The following is a 15,418-nucleotide window of genomic DNA, read 5'->3' as shown; positions in this document are numbered from 1 at the left end:
TGTCTTTCAACATTTTTGTGGGCCTTCATTCAGTCACTGACGTAGTCTGTGGTCTTAGCTTTTCCTCCCTCTGTTGGGTATCAGGTTCCAACATTACAACGGACCCCGGTGACGTGCTTTTTACAAGAAGAAAAAAGAACTAGAAAACTCTTTTTATTGTAGAGAAACACAGAAACTTCATAACGAAAGCCGCTGTGACATGGCAGCTTTTTGTTGAGGATGTTTAACTAAATGGACTTAAATAACTCACTATAAAACTACTTCATTCAAATATTCATTCCTCTGTGCAGTGACAATAGAACAGTAACAGTACAGCGAGTGCTCTTTTCACTCCAACTACAGTTTTGGCCAGTTAAGACGGAGGCTTTGGCTTAGCTGCTTAGCAATCATCCCTCACTCTTCAAGCTCCATAAGTTTCTTCAGATCAGACTTTAAAAGCTCCTCGTCCTCCTCCTCCTCCACCTCCACCTCCACCTCAATCCCATCCATAGTTCTCTGCAGCTGCTCCTTGATTCTGTTCAGCTCCAGCAGTCCGTCCTGCAGGTCCTTGCAAACCTCTCGGATTTTGCCAGCAAATTCGGTCTTGGCTCCCTTTTTCAGCTCCATGGAGTCCTTCGCCAGGAAGAAGATGTCCAGAGCCAGGAAGAGACCCGACATGACGCCGGTGGTGACGCTCATCACCTGCACAGCTTTGGCGGCGCCGCCGGCAGCGCCGAGGACCTGGACGGTACCGATCAGCCTCTCTGTGTTGATCACTAAAGCCTTTCCAGCTCGGCCGCCCTCTTTCATTACATGTTTGACGTTCTGATTTAGGTGCTTCTTCGCGATGCTCTCGGCAAATTTCTCAAAGTTCCACTCCTCGAGCGTCTCCAACCCTTCCTGTCCGACACACACGGGTCAGAAGGAAAAAGTCAAACGAGTTTTGGCTCCAAAAGCCTTAAGCATAGGCTGTGTTCGAAACCACATACTTCTCCCACTACTCATACTAACTTTTTGAGTTAGTATGCGAGTTTGAGTAAGCGAGAAGTTCCCGGATGCATACTAGATTCGCCAAAATGTTGGGTATGCATCATGAGGTTACTACTCATACTGAAACTACCCAAGATGCAACGTAACGTCGCCGATCGTCATTTCCTGTCAAAACGGCAGTTTCAAGCTAGCTACAACGATGGTAGGTTCACTTCCTGTTTTCAAAACAAAAGCACCAATTGTATCGTAATGGCTTTCCCTATGATAAAAGACAACGGGTATTTTATTTTGTGAAAACAACCGGAAGTGCGCTGCTCACTACGGCTAGCTTTAGTAGCGCCGAATTCGTCGGAACAAAATTGTAAATAGCCGGTATTTGGCCGATTTTCAACACGTTGGGGATCTAACCGACTACTTTCTCGCCTGAAAATGTTTCAAATGTTGCTAAAGTTTACAGAGTTTAGAGCTTAAAGGAGAACTGCGGTATTTTCAACATTAAGCCTCATTTATGAGTCGTCTGCAATGTTTTAGAACCCCCCTCACTACTTTTTTGATGTTTACTGCTGTCTCCGGTATTTGCCTAATTTTGATTCTTCTCAACCTGCTTCAGAATGGCAAGTCATGTGCATGTCCAAAAAGGTCCGTAAAAGCACCATAAACGTCCGTTTTCAAAATCATCAACTCACCGGAGTGGTTACTGGTGTGCACTGGTAATCCATATCAAATTTCGTGGCGAAAAGTTGCTTCTGTCGTGTTTTATTTGACATTTTGTACTGGATGTTCGTTGATATTACTCCGCCACCGCTAAGAAAATAGTTCGAGGATGAACGAGCTCGAACTATTCACAACGAAATTTGATATGGATTACCAGTGCACACCAGTAACCACTCCGGTGAGTTGATGATTTTGAAAACGGACGTTTATGGTGCTTTTACGGACCTTTTAGGACATGCACCATGCTTGCCATTCTGAAGCAGGTTAAGAATCAAAATTAGGCAAATACCGGAGACGGCAGTAAAATAAAAATAAAAAAACGGTGAGGGGGGTTCTAAAACATTGCAGACGACTCATAAATGAGGCTTAATGTTGAAAATACCGCAGTTCTCCTTTAAGCGAAATCTGCTTCAGGCCGGCCGATTTCGGCTCGGGCAGGAGCGAAATGCATTGTGGGTAAACGCTCTGCATACTGTCTGATCGATCAATATGCCGTATGTAGTTTCGAACACAGCCATAGAGTCAGACAATGCAGATTCATAGTAAGAGTGACACCGATGTCACAAATGATCTCTATGAGACTAAAACTGAGCCCACGCTCCGTGTGTTCTCACCTGCAAGAACTCCAGGCACTCCTTGATGTCTTTAATCTCATCCTGGTAATCTTGGATCATCTTCTCCACCTTCTTGCGGTCCGTCTTTGAATGGACCGTGTCTGTGATGTTGGCCGATGCAGACGTCACGCCGCCGGCCGTCGCTATGCCAATGCCCACTGCCGTGACGATGAGCGACGTTCCCGCCGTGAAGGGGGCTAGAATGAGGCCCGTGATGGTTGTGATGGACCCCGCGACGCTGGCCACCCCGCCGCCGATGCTGGCCGTGACCGTTTTCTTGTGAAAGTTGTCGGCGGCGTCGGCCATGGCGAGCAGCTCCAGGATGCGCTGCTGGAGCGAGCCGCCGCGCTGGTTGAAGAAGCGCACGAAAAGACGAGCCGCCATGAAGACTCGATCGGCAGCTTCCTCAACCACTCTGACACCAGCACAAAGAGAAAAAGATGTCAGCCGCAAACACGCTTACGTGCAAATTTCACAGTGTTCGAGCTGTGGTCTTAGAACCTGAGGCGTATAAAAGCTCGTACTCTTCAGCTTCTTCATGCTGGTTCGCCTCATTCCAGTCGTCCCATCCTAAAACACAAAAGCAAGGATTGCAATATGTCGAGTTCCGGCCGAGGTGAACAGGATCCCAAACATCTTACATACCCTCAACAGTTCTCCACCACGCCAAAAGGCCTTCTTCGTCCTGAGAGGAAGAAGCATTTCAGAACTCAGCGGTTTTTGGCGTTACGTGCGAGGACAAGCGACACAGAAATGCGCAACGTCAATAACGCGTACTGCGAAAGAGAAAGAGACAGACATACGTCCAAAGGGTCCAGTTCCGTGTCTTCACCGGGCACCGGTACCTCGGCGAGTTGTAGCGTCTCAACTGCCACTGCCTCCTTGTCAAAGAAAGGAGAAAGGTGTCACATGTTGAACTAAATATGTAAAGAAATGAAAGCAATAGAGCAAAATCTGGGCCCAAAGCTTCTATTATAAATCAGTCTGTTACTCCTAAATAAATGATTTGGATTGCATCACAACATGGTCAGACGTATTGACTTCGGTTGTCATTTCAGTCTCTTCTGTGAACTCATTAGTTGATAGTTCATGCCTGTCGGATGCTGTTGACAGACCCGCCCGCTGCTGTTCTCGCTTTGCAAGTTTTTTCACTTTTATGGCTTGGGGTTGAGTCGGCAAACTAGTCGGGCCGCAGATATACTGGTGCATGAAAAACACGAGTCCCTTTCTTTAGCATCATCTTAACCTTAAACTCTGACGTTGGAGGAGGTAAATCTGCCTGCCCGACTCCACGTCTCGTCGTTCATTTGAAAGCGGCGCAGGCCTGAATGCTTGTTGCAGTTCAAAGTAAGAGGACAATAGGCTGCAAAACTCGGGAGACACTGATGGATGGCGACCAGCGCAGCTTTCATTGTCCTTCGCCTGGTTTTGTTACGAGGACTATGTCACCACAAAAGGTGCACAATCGCACGTTGTCACTCGCTCGTAAATCCAGTTCAAAATTACTTCATTAATCCCTAAAGAAAAATTTGGGTTTAAATTAAAATAAAAAATAAAAATTAAAAAAAAAAAAAAAAAAATCAGAGACAAACTGGAAAGTTGACGTTCAGCATCCAGGGTGCAGAGATGCACCGTTCAATCCATTAGTTATTAAGCTCTATGTCATTAGATACACGTTTGAACTACCGATAACTGTCTTCATGTCGTTTCATAATCATTATGTGAGAAAACAATTCCTGTCACACTGGGAATCCACCAACGACGTCAAGCTGGTGTCGGCAGGTTAGTTACGATAGTTACTGTTGTCCTCTAAAATGAGGAAGTATCTTTAAAAAAAAATGTGCAGTGGGCATGTGATGTGAAACGTAAAGGAAAGGTAGAGGGGGGGGGGGGGAACCCCCAACATGGCAGTAATATCTCTCTCTATATATAAATAATATATAACCATTATATGAACCTTTTCCCCTCACGAGTTCATTCCAACAGGAATGCGTTTAGTCTATGAAGGCGAGTGCAGAGGTAATGGTATGCAAGTACCGCCACCTGTAAGCAAGATTGCTCAATATAACTGCATGAGCTGGAATTTTGGAACATTTCAAATCTACCTGTGGCTCCGGACTGGACTTTGTTTAAGTTGGACATTAGTTTGCCTTGGATGAGTCTGCTCAATGAGCGCTCTTCTAGTCCTGCTCTAATTTTATTTAAACACTTACGCGGCACCTGCAGTTTGCACAGTGCAAAATGCATGCGAGCACGGGTGTGTTTGAGGAGTATAAACTCATTTGCGATGTGGCGAACGCTGCGGCTCGCACGCCATCACCGCTCGTTCGACACTGCTCAGTTCTATCTAAATGCATCCTTTGTGCGCCACCTCCTCGGCTGTTTTCCCATCTCATTTTAATAAATAAAATGGGTTGCATTCATTACAGTGGCTAAAAGAGCAGCAGCTGAACAGCGGGAGAGTTTCTTTTGTGTTAACCAGCCAGCACCACTAACCTGGGGCAGCGCCTGAGCGTCAGAGGATGCATTTGACGAGTCCTGTACATGCAGAAATAGACAAAAGACTAAAACTTTCGAAGGAAAATACTGCACGGTGATGAATTAGAGAAAGCTTTGAACGTGTGAAATTATTATTATACCATTAAGCAATGCTCCAAAGTTAAATAAACATGAGAGGGGACCCGCGGTCCACAGCAGAGCGACACATTCTGGCTTTACCTTTGCTCCCGACCCGAACAACGCACTGGGGAGAATCCTCCTTATTATGAACGTCTGAAAGAAGAAAAAGGACATTTTCAAATACTACTCTCGCGGCTTGGCAGCCCCTCCGGTAACAAAGTGTGTTAACATTATCTGAACGGAACCGGGATGGGTCTTACAGACCTTTTGTCTGGTCTTTGGGGCTTCTGACGGCTGGCTTTTCACCTCACGGCTGGTGTCGGCGTCGGTGTACCAAATAGACTGGAGAGACAGTTAGGTCCATTAGAGCAGCTGCAACCATGTGCAATCATGGAAAGAGATTCCAGTGAAAAGGCTTATTTACTTAACAGAGTCTCCATCCTAAATGACTCAAACAACGGCACCGTGGGGCCCGAGTGACACATTTTAACCCAACTTCCGCCTCTTGACGGTCGCTGAACAATACATTTGTGTTTCTTGTAAATCATGTGAGTTTCACAGGTCGCATGCTTCGCATTGTTCTGACGAGATAGCATATTTTCATTTTCACACCAGGTGACAATCATTGTTACCGCAGTCTGAATACGAAAATTAAAATCTTCAGCGTCGTTTGTAGCGATGGAGGCTCTGAGAAGAAGGGTTGTGACATTTAAAAAAATAAATAAACTTTGTGTCATACATGTCTCTCAATTGTGCTGTCGTCCAGGCTTTCGGAGCTGGTGGAGCTCTCGCTGTGAATGGCTCGGTCGCTCTGGTGAACAAGAAAGTAAATAAAAGCGGGACATTGTTTTTTGGGGGGGCTTTTTATGCCTTTAATGGACAGGACAGTTGGAGAGAGACAGGAAGCAGGGGGCAGAGAGAGGGGGAAGACATGCAGCAAAGGGCCGTCCGCAGAGTAAAAGAGTAAAACGGCAGGTGACGTCTCAATCAAATGTTGTCACAAATTGGAAACTGGAGCAAGCATCTTCGCTTATCATACCAATCAAGATCGCACTTACCGGAATCTTGTAAGCAGGAACTGCAGAGTCCGTCTGACACGCGTCAACTGCCACCTGTATGACGACAACGCGGTGGATCACTCATTAGCGTCCCGTTGGTGTGGGAAAGGGAAACGTTCCAGGAGAAATGCCCCATAATGACCTCAACAGCCAGATACTGGGCTAATCCAGAGCAAACCTTTAAAAGTATTAAGAATGATGCAATACCTGTGCGTGTGACTTGAAGGGGTTCACTTTCTGCATCATGCCTTTAAACATTCCAGGGTTCTACAATAAAAACACAAAAAGGATACAGGGGGAGGAAGAAAAACAGAGTCCTGTTCAACAGTTCTCACAAGATACTGTTGAGCCACTATAACATAACGTGTGTTTTGGTGCCATCTTGTGGCAATAGCAAGTATAATATCTACTTGTCTGAACCTTTTTGGGAATGGTTGCTCTGCTCCACACTCGGTGGCATAAAAATGTCGACATGCTCATTTTGAAATGCTCATTGACAATAAATCCCTAAGGGGGGGGGGGGGGGGGGGTATTCTTTGTTACATGCAGCCACCTGCTTCTCTGGCATGCTGTCATTGTAGGCCAAGCTTCCGCTGCTAGAGGAGAGGTCACTTTGCAGAGGCTGAGAGTCCTGCAAGCCAGAGGAAAGACAACAGAGTAACGGTGTCAAACAAGACGTTCTGCATCTCCCAAACACCCGTACAGTCACTAATCACAATTTCAAAGGGTACCTTGGGTTGGGAGGATTTCAATGGGTTGACTTTCCGAATGATACCCGTCACAATTCCTGGATTCTGAAATGGTAAAGCACGGCGAACGTTGAACTAGGACGCAAGGTAGCACGCAGAGAGGTTAGTGGACTGGACGGGGATGCAAGCGCACCTGTTTGTCCTCAAGTTCTTTGTCAGCCTGTCGTGGGTTTGCAGAGTCGCCTCGAGCGACGTCCTTTGGCACCTCGAACACAAAGCGTCAAAACAAAAGCAAAGTTGCAACTTTATGTTTCGTTTAAATCCTTAAACCCGAAGGCCTTCGTCTGTTGCTCATCGACCGCCGCGCCTCGTTCCAGTCAACACAGGAGACCAGCGCGTAAAAATATATCGAATGGACAGCCGGTTACCTGTGCAGAAGACTTGAAGGGGTTTACTTTCTGTATGACTCCCTTCAACACACCAGGGTTCTGTAACACAAACCAAAAACATTCCTGCTGCCTTCAATGTGTGTCAAATAAGGGTGTGATGGGTTAAAGGGAACAATGAGCTGTAACAAAGAAGCGGCTGCTATTGAGAGCTGGTTGGTGACCCAGTTTCAGTCTTTTCCTACCTGAGTCGAGTCCGAAACCTTGGCCTGCTCCAGGGACTCCGAGGACGGGGCTTTAGACACCTGCGTGGGAAAAACAGCTTGAGTGGACGCCCTGACGCAGATTAGCCGTCACCGTGCGGACAATGCCTCCGTTACCTGCGAGGTAGACTTGAATGGGTTGACTTTTTGTATGACCCCTTTCAGCATCCCAGGGTTCTGAAACACACAAAAAAAAGAAAAAAAAAGGTGGCTTTTAACATGAAAGGAAACACGCCGCGTTTCTTTCAGCTAAAAAAAAATACTGCCGGTTCAAACTGTGAAGAATCTGTTTACACTCCAAGATCCTTCACTTATGTACTATTAGCGCCAATTTAAAATGTGGTAGTTTAGTAGAAGCAGGTTGTCACAAAAGGGAACACATCGGTGCATTAATGATGGCTGCTGCTCAGCACAGCGGCTCAGAATGTCTGCCGTGGAAAAAGGTATTTTATATCCAACCGTGTAGCTTCTGTAAAACAAGTTTAATTGCCCCCCCCCCCCTTTTTTTAGTCCAGCTTTGTTTCACTGTGATAAAAATACATCATCTAACAATACCCTCGATTCTGCATTTGTGTTTCAATTCTTGATGGCAGTTCAAAGTAAAATACCGTCTGTAGGAGCTATTTCCCTATTTCTAGTTAAGTATTGGAATTTAGATTTATTTTATATTATTTGCTTATTTTTAAGTTGATAATTAGAATTTTTGTTTAATTTGAGTTGTTTAGGATAAATTAGTTTGTAATAAATTTAATTCATTTTTGTTTGGGAAATGGGCATTTCACACATAAATACTTGGGTTTTAGGGAGCTCTGGGCGCACTTGGGTGGTCACATGCTTTTTTTTTTTTACTAGTTGGCAGTTTTCAGTTCGTCAATTAGTGGGTGAACAAGTGAGGCAAGCAGAAGCAAGGGCGCGGAATCAGCGCAGGAGAGGCAGGAAGGGATCCTGTAAAGCTCGTCATGTGTGGTTTTGCCTGCAAACTCGGAATAAAGCCACGATGAACTACATTTGACGTTTTTCAACCTGTTTTACAGCGTAAACCAGAAACCCACAGTGCGTCAAGTGCCTATTTGAGTTATGTTTAATTTTAGTTTGGTAACCTTTAAGTCAAAAGTTTTTTTTTTTTTTTTTTTCTATTATTTTCATAGACAAATAGTCACTACACCGTCCATTTTCTTCATGCGGCCATAAAAACACGCTTAGATCTTGTGAATCAAAAGTGAACCAGACTTTGACACTGCCACAGAGCCCCTTCAAAAGCAAAAAAAATACCTTTACTTCAGTAAAGAAAACTGGGCACCGACACCAGATGTCCTCACCCCTCTACAGGGGCACATTCCAACCTAAGGTTGGACGGCGCCACAAGGACATCTCATCAAAGTTCTCGGCAGTGTCGATCCTCTTTGAAACAGTGAACTGAAGAAGCACTCAAATGGGTCTGACAGTTTCACCCATTCAGAGCAGAAAAAAGCAAGTCAACTTTTTGTTAGCTCTAAGGTTTTATATGTCGGGATAAAACATTCAAAACCGTTGCCAGTCTTCCAAGGAGTGGGGCAAGTTCATACCGAGGTCGCTGTAAGCAACGATCAGAGAAACTGCAAAAAACAAACAAACCCCAAGAGCTACAGTCATGTGAAAAAATTAGGACACCCTATGAAAACCTGTATATTCTTTAACATATTTGGACATGTGGATATTTAATAATAAATTTAACAGTACTGAGATATCCAAGTAATATGACTAAACAATTAAAACGCCTTTTTACAACTTTATGTAAACTGTAATTCAAAAAGAATGCAATTTCTGGTGAGGAATAAATTAGGACACCCCTATATATTGGGCCACTTAAAATAGTTAAGATCACACACAGGTGTATCATATCAGGTGCACATGATCAGAACATCGTTACCCAGCATGTTGAATGAGGCTTACCCTATTTAAACCTCAGAAATTTAGTTTGGTGTGTCCCTGACTGTTGAAGTAAGAGTGAGCACCATGGTGAGATCCAAAGAGCTGCCTGACGCCTTCAGAAAGAAGATTGTGGCTGCTTATGAGTCTGGAAAGGGATTTAAAACTATCTCCAAAGATTTTAACATCAGTCATTCCACCATCCGGAAAATTGTTTACAAGTGGAGGACATTCAAAACAACTGTGACCATGCCCAGGCCTGGCCCTCCAAGCAAGTTCACCCCCAGAGCAGACCGTAAGATGCTAAAAGAAGTCATGAAAAATCCTAAAATTTCATCAAAGAACCTATAGCAGGCTTTAGCTACTGTTGATGTGAAAGTGCATGACTCAACTATCAGAAAGAGACTACACAAGTTTAATTTTCATGGGAGGTGTGCAAGGAGGAAACCTTTGCTCTCTAAGAAAAACATTACGGCCAGACTGAAGTTTGCCAGAGAGAATGCAGACAAAGACCAGGGGCCTCATGTACAAAGACTTGCGTGGATTTCGTACTGAAACATGGCGTACGCTCAAACCAAAATGACCTCCAACGTCGGATGTACGAATCTGTGCGCACGTATGTATCCAAGCACATTTTGTTTGTACATCCCAATCAACGTGGAATTGAGCGCACATGTCGGAGCACCCGACTCCTCCCTGTCCACGCCCCTACTTAAATACGCAAATCATATTTAAATGAGCCCTGCACCTGCGACTCCCCTCGCTGCACGATCAGAAAATAAAGAAAATGACCATGAGTAAGACGGGAAAAAAGAAAAATTACACTGAAAGTGAATTGGAAGTGCTACTGTCCGAAGTGGAGGCGCGCAAAAATGTACTCTTTGACACGCTGTCCTCCGGCATAAACAGCAAACGCAAGAGGAGTGGGTGGGAGAGCCTGAGGCTGTCAATGCTGTAGGGTCAGAGGAGTCTCACAAGCAGAGGTGAAGAAGAAGTGGTCCAACATTAAGGTGGAGGTGAAGCGGAGACTGGCTGCCCACCGCTGCAGTGTGGCCAAAACAGTCGGGTGGGGGGGGTGAACGACTCTGTTTGAACAGAGAGTCGGGGCAACAATGAGTGACATTGCTCTCTCTGGGGTGTTGGGAGCTCATGTGGGTGACTCTGATTACCCCCAAGCTAAATACCGATGTTTTTGTGTAACTCACAACAACGTGTTCATACAGTAACATGCAGAAGTGCGCCGGGGGTAAGGTGAGGCTGATTGAGACATTTCACACTTTACGCACGGGGTTATTAACATTTGCCCACAGAGACGATCAGGGGCTTGTTAGAAAGATCTTAAACTGAAGTTTAACCAGCAAAAAACAGCAAGAAACTAACTTTAACCACCGACTAATATATATAATATAATAATGATGCTGTGAAGACGGGATAGAAACTGGGGGCGCACATATTCAGTGCGCGTCACGGGGAATAATATTAGGACAATTACAAGAATGAAGTTACTCACCAAGAAGCCAACCATCACACACAGTGCCACCCTGTAAGTCTGTTCCCAACGATGCTGTTAGTCAGAATTAATCGTGCGTTGAACCAGGCCACCTCGCCACATAATTGGTTAATTGCATTTACGCATCACATATGAATGAAAATGTTTCCTGTTAACATACAAATTCATCACGTGATGGCGCTTTTATAGCAATGTGTGCGCAGTCGATACAAAACCAGCTCTCGCTTCAAATTGAGCTTTAATGTTGGCCTGTTGGGAATTTGATTTACGTGGCTGAGATGCTGATAATTCTGTCCCACACGGCTGGCATGGCTCGGCTCAGGGTAGGCTGGCACAGTCCCAATCGGTTGGCGACCTGCCCCTGCAATGCTCCGGTTGGAACCCCAGTGTGCACATCACCTGTGGGCACAGGCAGCGCATGGCTCCTCGCTGTGTTGCGCTCCAACGCCGGCCGCAGCTCTGCGCACAGTTCCAAGAGGATTTCCCTCAAAGCGGCCAAAGAGTAATCAGTCGCCATCATATGCCAGCTAATCCTCTCTGTTGTAGTGAACACACGCTCTCTTCGAATTGCACCATTTGCAAAGTCTTCTAATACTTTTAAAGCAACCATTGTTTTTAATGGTATGCATTGCACCACTTTGCGCTGCTTTTATATCCACTTGTGTAAATGGAGACACATGGGTGTATTAATTGTTTATCAGTATTAATTGTTCATCTATCTCAAATGTGCACACCACTGTCTGAGGACTAATTGTTTTCACATTTATTTATTATAACAGTTTCCCAACATCACCTTAGGTGTCGCCAAAGAATCAACAGCTACAGAAACGTGCGTACGCCAGCCCTGAAGCTGCCGTGAGGCACCGCACATTTCCACGGTCTTTTCGTTCTTGATACATCTGATCGTTGACGTGAAAAGGTGCGTACGCCACTATTTTGTGCGTACGCACACTTTGTACATGAGGCCCCAGGACTTCTGGAATAATGTTCTTTGGACAGGTGAGTCCAAAGTTGAATTATTTGGACACCAGAAAACAAGACATGTCTGGCGTAAACCAAATACAGCATTCCAAGAAAAGAACCTCATACCAACTGTGAAGCATGGAGGTGGAAGTGTCATGGTTTGGGGATGCTTTGCTGCAGCGGGACCTGGCCAGCTCACCATCATAGAATCCACCATGAATTCTGCTGTGTATCAGAGGGTGCTTGAGGAACATGTGAAACCATCTGTAAAAAAATTAAAGCTGAAGCGGAACTAGACCCTGCAACATGACAATGACCCAAAACATACCAGTAAATCCACCAAGGACTGGCTAAAAACTAAGAAGTGGAGAGTCCTGGAATGGCCAAGTCAAAGTCCAGATCTTAATCCAATTGAGATGCTATGGAGTGATTTAAAACGAGCTGTCCATGCCAGACGCCCCTCAAACATCTCACAGCTGAAAAAATTCTGCATTGAGGAGTGGGGCAAACTTTCTTCAGATCGATGTCAGAGATTGGTAGGTGGCTACAAGAAGCGTCTCACTGAAGTTATTTCAGCCGAAGGGGGCAACACTAGTTATTAGAGGGTAGGGTGTCCTAACTTTTTCCTCCATTATAATATGCATTTTTGTTCATAACTTTTGTTTCATGAGTAAAACGATGTTAATTTTGGTTGTTTAGTTGAAATTAAATAACTTTCTTTTTGAGAAATAAATAAAAACAATTTTGGACATTGATATGTGAACATTTCTTAATAAAGAGCTGACTCTTTAATGGGGTATCCTAATTTTTTCACATGACTGTACATCTCAGACTCTTAAGGGCCTGAGTTAGCGGGTTAGCATGTTAAATGTTAAAGTTCAGGACAGTACAGTTAGAAAAAGACATAACAAGTGTGGCTTGTTTGGAAGGGTTGCCTGGGAGAAAAGCTTCTTTACTCTAAAAGAACACAACGGCACGGCAAAGGTTTGTAAAGCAACAGCTAAATAATCCATGACACCTCTGGAACAAAGTCCCTTCGGACAGAGCAGACCGAAGTGGAGAGGCGTGGTCATGAAGCACAGCAGCACAGCTAAAACAGAATGAATCCAGGTGTCGAAGGTGCCCAAGTCAAAGTCCTGACCTGAGCCTGAAATGCTGCAGTGAGTGACCTTGAAACTATGTACTTCTGACTTCAATTTGAAGCAAAACGAGCTCAATTGGGCACATTCTTGGGGACTGAAACCGACTTGGAGTGCCCTGAGGCTGAGCTGCTGCTGTTCGTAACTTTGGTTTCCACCGTGACAAACGTCCCCGACAGATAAAGCTGCGGAAGGAAGTGAAGAGGACGAGAAAGTGTGTGCGAGCGAGAGACGGAACAGGAATAAACACCAACTTGGGTTTTACTACTGGAGAGACCTCTATAGAAAAAAAAAACCAACATGTTTATACACTCCAGACATTTACTTCTGCGCTCTGCATCGTGACTAATGGGATAGACACAACATTACAACAGCAGTGCGTTCATCTATGCTGTGCCATTAAACAGCGATTGACATGCAGGTTACAATCTCCTCATTACTGTCTCTGCCTCACAGATGGCGCCAGTTTTGGACTAGAATGGAAACGAGCCTTTTAAAATGCTCCTTGTCATTTTATAGAAATGGTTCTGTGATATGCAGAAAGCACATCGCGTGCGTCGAGGTCACGCACACATGTTCAAATCCATCACAAAGTGGGGAAACGGATGCAGTCATGCGTGACCGTTTACTTTAAGCTATTGCTGCCAAAATGGGTGTTCCTACAAGCGTTCCCCTCAGGACTGTCTCAGTGTGCATCTCTGTAAATAAGAGTTTTTAAAAACAGAACATTTGGACTCTGCTTAGGTTTTACAATGGGAGGCCATCGGTTCAAAAAGTTGTGAAAAATCCTGCACGACCACGCGTGTGAACTCACCTGAGCCGAGTCCGCTGCCCGTTCCAGTGATTCTGAGGAGGGAGCTTTGCTGACCGTGGAGGAGGACGCCTGAATAGAATAGAATAGAGATAGAGAAGCACTGTTAGGGACAGTATAACCCGACAAAATCCAAGCTCAAATGATTTTTTTTTTTAGCTCTGAGGCAGACTTGAAGGGGTTGACCTTGTGCACAACTCCCATCACCCCGGTCCTCTGCTGTTTCAACGAAGAAACCAACAAAATACCCAGAAATGACTGAAAAAGGCACTTGACTCGCAAAGATCAAAGATGTATTTGTGACATCTCTCCCCTTTTTTTTCTTTGGGTTAAGGGTGTGAGCTCACCGCTGTCCTACAAAGAAACGGTGGCAGCAATTTTGTATACAAGTCATTCCATTCACCTGTGAGGCTGCAGTCCCTCCTGCATCCTGTCTGTTCAGGCTGTGCCTGGCTGGGTTTTCTAGCTCCTGGTGATAGATAAGGGCATCAGTTTATTGCAGCCAAGGATTGGGCAAAAAAAAAGGTCTCACTGTGCCGAGTTCTCTCACCTCCTGACTGGGTCTGGGTGGAACCACTGGAGTTGGGGCAACTGAGCCTTTGTCCCTCCTGAACACGTTCATACTGTAACACAGCAGCTGGAGATGAGGAACCAAAACATGACTCCAAATTTACAAAAACTCTGGCAGCACACCGTGCTGTGCCGCTTCCGCTTTTTTTTTTTTTTTTTTTTGCCTGACAGACCTGAACACTAAATAGCACAAACTTTTTACAGTTTGTCACTTTTTTACAATTAATTCAAAACTGAACTGAAAGTGTAGCGGTGTGTGGTAAAAAGATAAGGCCGAACTGAAAAGCATGTCAGTCCGACTGGCAACAAGTCATGCCGTCATTTTCTGCCGCGCGCAACGTTGCGAAAAGACAGCAAATCGTAAAATTGTAAAAAGTTTTCCACGCAGTTTGGCGTGTGTTGCTCCACACAGGGCGTACCACCTCTTTTGTGCCTCAGCTGCAGCCTAAACTGTTTTCAAAGCCACTGTACATTGTGCCGGGAGGAATGTTTGACAACACAGAAACAGAAACGACACAATGAAACGAGCCTACCTCAGCGCTGGTCAGAAAAATTAAAAAATAAAAAAGTTAAAAAAAGAAGAAAAGGCCGGTGACCACGCAGCAACAAGCAACGTGTTTGTTTTCGAACTGGTACAGTACAGCTCAGTCCTTGACTTCCCCTTCCCGAGGTGGAGGTTCCCCTTCCCGAGGTGGAGGCGTCACACTGGTTTGCCGCAAAACCGGGGCGGACCTCAGAGGGGTTAAGTTACTCACTGAAACTGTTCTGATGTCAGGGAAAGTTTTAGCTGCGCACACTGAACAATGGACTGATAGGGAGTCTCCGCTGGGCCACTGCTCCGCACCGACAAAGCTTGGGATAACTCGGGATGACTCGGGAAAGTTGCTCCATTTGATTTGTACCTGTAGGGGGCGTGGCTTCTTTCTCACTCGTGACTACCGTGTTCCAAGAAATCATTCCACTCGGTCGAGAGACTCGGTCTGCCCCGACATACAGCATGTCTTCACTTTGCTCTCATCTTAACTATATCAGTTTTCAAAAAGGGCTCAAAGTATTAAGCCAATTAGCCTGTATTACCTCCCGGGAATCCTAATTCCTGTTTGGAAAAAAATATAGAAATTTGGGTGAAAGAATGCAGACAGATGGAACTCAAAGCTTAATTATTCTAGAAGTTATGTCATGTTATTTGACTTTGATATTAATTA

At 45.0% G+C, this 15,418-nt stretch overlaps 1 protein-coding gene across 1 annotated transcript; it reads right to left on the bottom strand.

Annotated features, from left to right (window-relative positions):
- Nucleotides 1-140: 140 nt before the first annotated feature.
- LOC142369073 (uncharacterized) lies at nt 141-15,105 on the bottom strand. The gene is made up of 21 exons (XM_075451312.1): nt 14,747-15,105; nt 14,194-14,266; nt 14,047-14,112; nt 13,647-13,715; nt 7,430-7,489; nt 7,295-7,354; nt 7,092-7,151; nt 6,857-6,928; nt 6,706-6,768; nt 6,528-6,605; nt 6,182-6,241; nt 5,975-6,028; nt 5,656-5,727; nt 5,181-5,258; nt 5,016-5,069; nt 4,794-4,835; nt 3,101-3,178; nt 2,943-2,982; nt 2,822-2,867; nt 2,298-2,712; nt 141-879 (listed from the first exon to the last, which is right to left on the bottom strand). Exons 2-21 carry the CDS (start codon nt 14,263-14,265, stop codon nt 394-396), a joined length of 2,025 nt encoding a protein of 674 aa, XP_075307427.1. The 5' UTR covers nt 14,266; nt 14,747-15,105; the 3' UTR covers nt 141-393.
- Between the last annotated feature and the right edge of the window lie 313 nt (nt 15,106-15,418).

Source organism: Odontesthes bonariensis, chromosome 19 (assembly GCF_027942865.1).
Source record: "Odontesthes bonariensis isolate fOdoBon6 chromosome 19, fOdoBon6.hap1, whole genome shotgun sequence".
Classification (NCBI taxonomy): domain Eukaryota; kingdom Metazoa; phylum Chordata; class Actinopteri; order Atheriniformes; family Atherinopsidae; genus Odontesthes; species Odontesthes bonariensis.
The sequence above is the reverse complement of the archived record's forward strand: the minus strand, read 5'-3'. Positions and strand labels throughout refer to the sequence as shown.

Coding starts and splice junctions, on each gene's coding strand:
- LOC142369073 (XM_075451312.1), bottom strand. CDS start 14,265: ATGAACGTGTTCAGGAGGGACAAAGGCTCAGTTGCCCCAACTCCAGTG. Junction 6,029..6,181: donor CCTTCAAGTCACACGCACAG/GTATTGCATCAT, acceptor GTCGTCATACAG/GTGGCAGTTGACGCGTGTCA. Junction 2,713..2,821: donor CAGCATGAAGAAGCTGAAGA/GTACGAGCTTTT, acceptor TGCTGGTGTCAG/AGTGGTTGAGGAAGCTGCCG.